This window comes from Cyrtonyx montezumae, unplaced genomic scaffold (assembly GCF_038088225.1).
Source record: "Cyrtonyx montezumae isolate F1298 unplaced genomic scaffold, pur_monq_1.0 scaffold_8, whole genome shotgun sequence".
Lineage (NCBI taxonomy): Eukaryota > Metazoa > Chordata > Aves > Galliformes > Odontophoridae > Cyrtonyx > Cyrtonyx montezumae.
In genome coordinates, this window is record NW_027072089.1 from 112,390,637 (window position 1) to 112,395,479 (window position 4,843).

Sequence of the window (4,843 nt, forward strand, 5' to 3'; positions counted from 1 at the left end):
CACAGCTGGTGCAAGAGCCTACCAGGGGAGATGCCCTGCTAGACCTACTTTTCACTAACGGGGAAGGACTAGTAGGAGATGTGAAGGTTGGAGATTGTCTTGGCCAGAGTGACCATGAAATGGTGGAGTTTGCTATTCTGGGTGACGTCAAGAGGGTGACTAGCAAAACTACTACCTTGGACTTCCGGAGGGCAGACTTTGACCTTGACCTGTTCAGGGTGCTTGTTGCAAGGGTCCCTTGGGACTTGCTCCTGAGGGGTAAAGGGGTCCAGGAAGCCTGGATGCTCCTCAAGATGGAAATCTTAAAGGCACAGGAGCAGGCTGTCCCGGAGTCCTGTAAGTCAAGCCAGAGGAGCAAAAGACCAGTGTGGATGAACCGGGATCTTTTGTTGAGACTCCGAGAGAAAAAGAGAGTCTATGTCCTCTGGAAGATGGGACAGGCTACTTGGGGTGACTACAGAGAATTGGCCAAGATTTGCAGGCAGAAAATTAGAAATGCTAAAGCCCAGTTTGAACTTAGACTGGCTACTGCTGTAAAGGAGAACAGGAAACCCTTTTACAAATATATTAACGGTAAGAGAAAAACTAAGGAAAATTTCTCTCCTTTACTCGACGAGGCAGGGAATGTAACCACAGATGATAAGGAAAAGGCTGAGGTTCTCAATGCCTTCTTCACATCTGTCTTTAATACACAGAACAGTTGTCCACAGGGTACTTGCCCTGACCTGGAAGTCCGGGATGGGGCGCATAATGCACCCCCTGTGATCCAAGCAGAGATGGTCAGAGATCTACTCCTCCATCTGAACTGCCTCAAGTCCATGGGGCCAGATGGGATCCACCCAAGGGTGCTGAGGGAGCTAGCAGAGGTGATTGCCGAGCCACTTTCTGCCATCTATCAGAATTCCTGGTTATCTGGAGAGGTCCCACAAGATTGGAGGCTTGCCAATGTGACTCCCATCTACAACAAAGGCCGTAAAGATGACCCAGGGAACTACAGGCCTGTCAGCCTGACCTCGGTGTCAGGGAAAGTTATGGAGCAGATGATCTTGAGGGAAATCACATGACACGTGCATGGCAACAAGGGGATCAGACCCAGCCAGCATGGGTTCACCAAGGGCAGGTCGTGCTTGTCCAGCCTCATCTCCTTCTATGACTGGGTGACCAGACAGGTAGATGAGGGAAAGGCTGTTGATGTAGTCTACCTGGACTTCAGCAAGGCCTTTGACACAGTCTCCCACAGTGTTTTCCTGAGGAAACTGGCAGCCCGTGGTGTGGATAGGTTCACTCTTCTCTGGGTGGAGAACTGGCTGGAGGGCCGTGCCCAGAGGGTAGTGGTTAATGGAGTTAAGTCCAGGTGGTGTCCCCCAAGGGTCAGTTTTGGGGCCCATCTTGTTTAATATCTTTATTGATGACCTAGACGAGGGAACTGAGTGTACCCTCAGTAAGTTTGCAGATGACACCACGTTGGGAGGATGTGTCAAACTGCCTGAGGGTAGGGAGGCCCTTCAGAGGGATCTGGATAGGCTGAACAGCTGGGCTGAGCTCAATGGGATGAGGTTCAATAAGACCAAGTGCCGGGTCCTGCACTTTGGCCATAATAACCCCATGCAATGCTATAGGCTTGGGGCAGAATGGCTTGAAGAATGTAGAGAGGAAAAGGACCTGGGGGTGTTGGTCAATGCTCGGCTTAACATGATACGGCAGTGTGCCCAGGTGGCCAAGAAGGCCAACGGCATCCTGGCCTGTATTAGAAATAGTGTAGCCAGCAGGAGCAGGGAGGTGATCATCCCCCTGTACTCAGCTCTGGTACGGCCGCACCTCGAGTACTGTGTTCAGTTTTGGGCCCCTCACTACAAGAAGGACATTGAGGCCCTGGAGCGTGTTCAGAGAAGGGCAACAAAACTGGTGAGGGGTCTGGAGCACAAGTCTTATGAGGAGCGGCTGAGGGAGTTGGGATTGTTCAGTCTGGAGAAGAGGAGGCTCAGAGGAGACCTTATTGCACTCTACCACTTCCTGAAGGGGGGTTGTGGTGAGGAGGGGGTGGGCCTCTTCTCCCTGATAAATAATGACAGGACAAGAGGGAATGGCCACAAGTTGCGCCGGGGAAGATTTAGATTAGACCTGAGGAAACATTTTTTCTCTGAAAGAGTGGTCAGGCACTGGAATGGCCTGCCTAGGGAGGTGGTTGAGGCACCGTCCCTAGCGCTGTTAAGAAGCGTTTAGATGAGGTGCTAAGGGATTTGATTTAGTAGTTGGGTAGGGATAGTGATAGGAGGATGGTTGGACTAGATCTTGTAGGTCCTTTCCAACCTTATGAACCTATGAGGTCAGAGCACCGCTGTGCGCATGCGCCGCGGGCCCTCCCACGCTCTGCCCTTACGTAGCGGAGTTACACGCCAGACGTCTTCCGCAGGAAGTGGTGCGTCGCAACCTACCCCGCTAGCCGCCGGCATTGTGACGTTAGCCTCGGCGGGCAGATGTCGTAACCAATCAGAAGTCCAGTAGGCTGCATTTGATTGGCTGTCGAGCCACAGGGGGCGGTCGGAGCACCGGCGCGGTTTGGCTGCAGCGACACCGGCTTACATAGGGCGGAGTCCGGCGTGTCCTTGGGTGCAGACTCCGGACGGTGTGGTGCGGCCGCTCTGTTGTCACCGCCGCGGGCGCAGTGTAAGCGGGGCGGCTGGGCGGGTGATCGTGTTCTGACTTCCAAGTGGCAGCGCCTGGGGGTCTGGTGCCACTACCGCGGCCCGGCGGGACCGTTAAGTGGGAGAGGGGCGATGAGGGACGGGGCGGTTCTGCCGCTTGCACGGGCAGCGGCCCGCGGGGATCTCGGCACCGCGGTCTCATTTTGGGGCGGGAGTCACGGCCGGGCCTGACGGGGACCTCGCTGAGGACGAAGCTTCCGGGCCGGCCCTCGCCCTTTTGTGAGGTGACCGCTGAGGCATGGGTTTTTTCCTGCTCTTCAGGCGTAACACCTGTCACCTTGGTATGTTTTACATAGTCTAATGGTTCTATGCAGAGCTTGAAACCCAGGTGCTTTAATTTTTGGCTGGAAGGTGTTCAGGAGCACTACCAGACTTTGTAAACCTGAGTGAGCCTTTCTGTTGAGCAGTTGACCTTGGTATTGTGATACTGACCTCTGTGTGTGTTCCTGGTCTAGTACTGACAATGGGAGATATTGAGAAGGGCAAGAAGATTTTTGTCCAGAAGTGTTCCCAGTGCCATACGGTTGAAAAAGGAGGCAAGCACAAGACTGGACCCAACCTTCATGGCCTGTTTGGACGCAAAACAGGGCAAGCTGAGGGCTTCTCTTACACAGATGCCAATAAGAATAAAGGTAAACGTAAAGCTGCTCCCCTGAGCTACTGGTAGTTTCTGGTGATAGTTGGAAGTACTGAAACCTGCAGAGGTCAAAATAATGACCAGAAAAAAAAAGTATTTCTTTCACTTTGAAGTCACTGCTTGTTCTTTGTTTTATTGCCAGGTATCACTTGGGGTGAAGATACTCTGATGGAGTATTTGGAAAATCCGAAGAAGTACATCCCAGGAACAAAGATGATTTTTGCGGGTATCAAGAAGAAGTCTGAGAGAGTAGACTTAATAGCATATCTCAAAGATGCCACTTCGAAATAAAAGTTATCTGCTGCCTTATTTATTTCACAAAGGAGATGGCAATGGAAATGTCTATGACAAGATTGGTTTTTAAACTTTCTATTTTTACATATACCATGTCTAACCTTAAAATCAGTCTTACCCATCAGATAATGTTGCTCATGGTGGGTTACTGAAGAACACACTTGGCAGCCGTTAACTTATGGAAACTATGTAACTGCATTGATTAAAATGAGTATAATGTTCAGTTGTTCTTAATTGTGAAATTAAAAATAACAAAAAAAAAATCCTGCCTCTTCATTGTTTAAAGCAAAAAGTATCAAATTAGTGACTTAAAAATGTAATGGCTTTGATAACCCTACTCTTTAAGATAAAAAAACAGAGTGGGGTCTTGGCATCTTCGACCATAAGCCTTCTGTTATGTTACACCAAAAATTTAAAAGTAAATGATTTAAAAATATTTTTCTAAAATTGATCAGTTCTAGGTGTTGTGGTGCATATTAATCTGTGTAAAGCTTGGGATAAGGACACATCCCTCAAGTGCTATTTGTAAAATGTATTTGTAAAATGAGGCTTGTGCCTCTTCCCTTTGATCTAGGAGAAGCATGTTACTTGAGTTATCTGGACTTTCACAGTTGCATGCACCAGTAGAACAAAATTCTCAAGTGTTACCTTCAGGTCTTCTTAAATATCATTGAAACTGTGTTTAATAAATCTCCAGAAAACAAACATTTGTAGTATAATGAATGAAAGAAGAAACATTTCTTCTGGAAAGATAACTACTAAAGGCCAAGCTGCAAGTTGATAAATCCTATTCCAGCAGTAGCATTAACCTGAAATCTACTGTTACACGCAACTGCTGATGGAGATGCACAGCAGTGAATGCACTGGGTAGGCTAATAGGAAAGTCTTCCTCTGTGCCTGGCAGTAGCCTGTGTCATTCACAGTGTAAAGTAGTACTTTAGTGTTTTAATTGCTTTTTTTTTGTTCATTTTCAAACTAAGCAAGTTGTTCAGATGAATGTATTTACTGTGTGTCAACAGTAAGGCACAACTTAGCGCAATCAATCTTGTAAATTAAAAGAATTCAAAGTCTTGTTTGCTGTATGTGTCTGAAACTAAGAAATGGGGTCCTACAGGCTTTATGTCACTATAGGACAAGCAGGTGTTCAGCATGAAAGAAGCAAATGCTAATAGAGCTGGTGTGAAAAGTACTTAGTGTGGCAGAGTTA

General features: G+C 48.1%; 1 protein-coding gene across 1 annotated transcript; it reads left to right on the forward strand.

The window, feature by feature from the left end:
- The first annotated feature begins 2,556 nt into the window (after positions 1-2,556).
- On the forward strand, positions 2,557-3,899 carry LOC136058816 (cytochrome c). Its single transcript, XM_065752554.1, has 3 exons — positions 2,557-2,667; positions 3,161-3,337; positions 3,485-3,899. Exons 2-3 carry the CDS (start codon positions 3,169-3,171, stop codon positions 3,631-3,633), a joined length of 318 nt encoding a protein of 105 aa, XP_065608626.1. The 5' UTR covers positions 2,557-2,667; positions 3,161-3,168; the 3' UTR covers positions 3,634-3,899.
- The last annotated feature ends 944 nt before the right edge of the window (positions 3,900-4,843 follow it).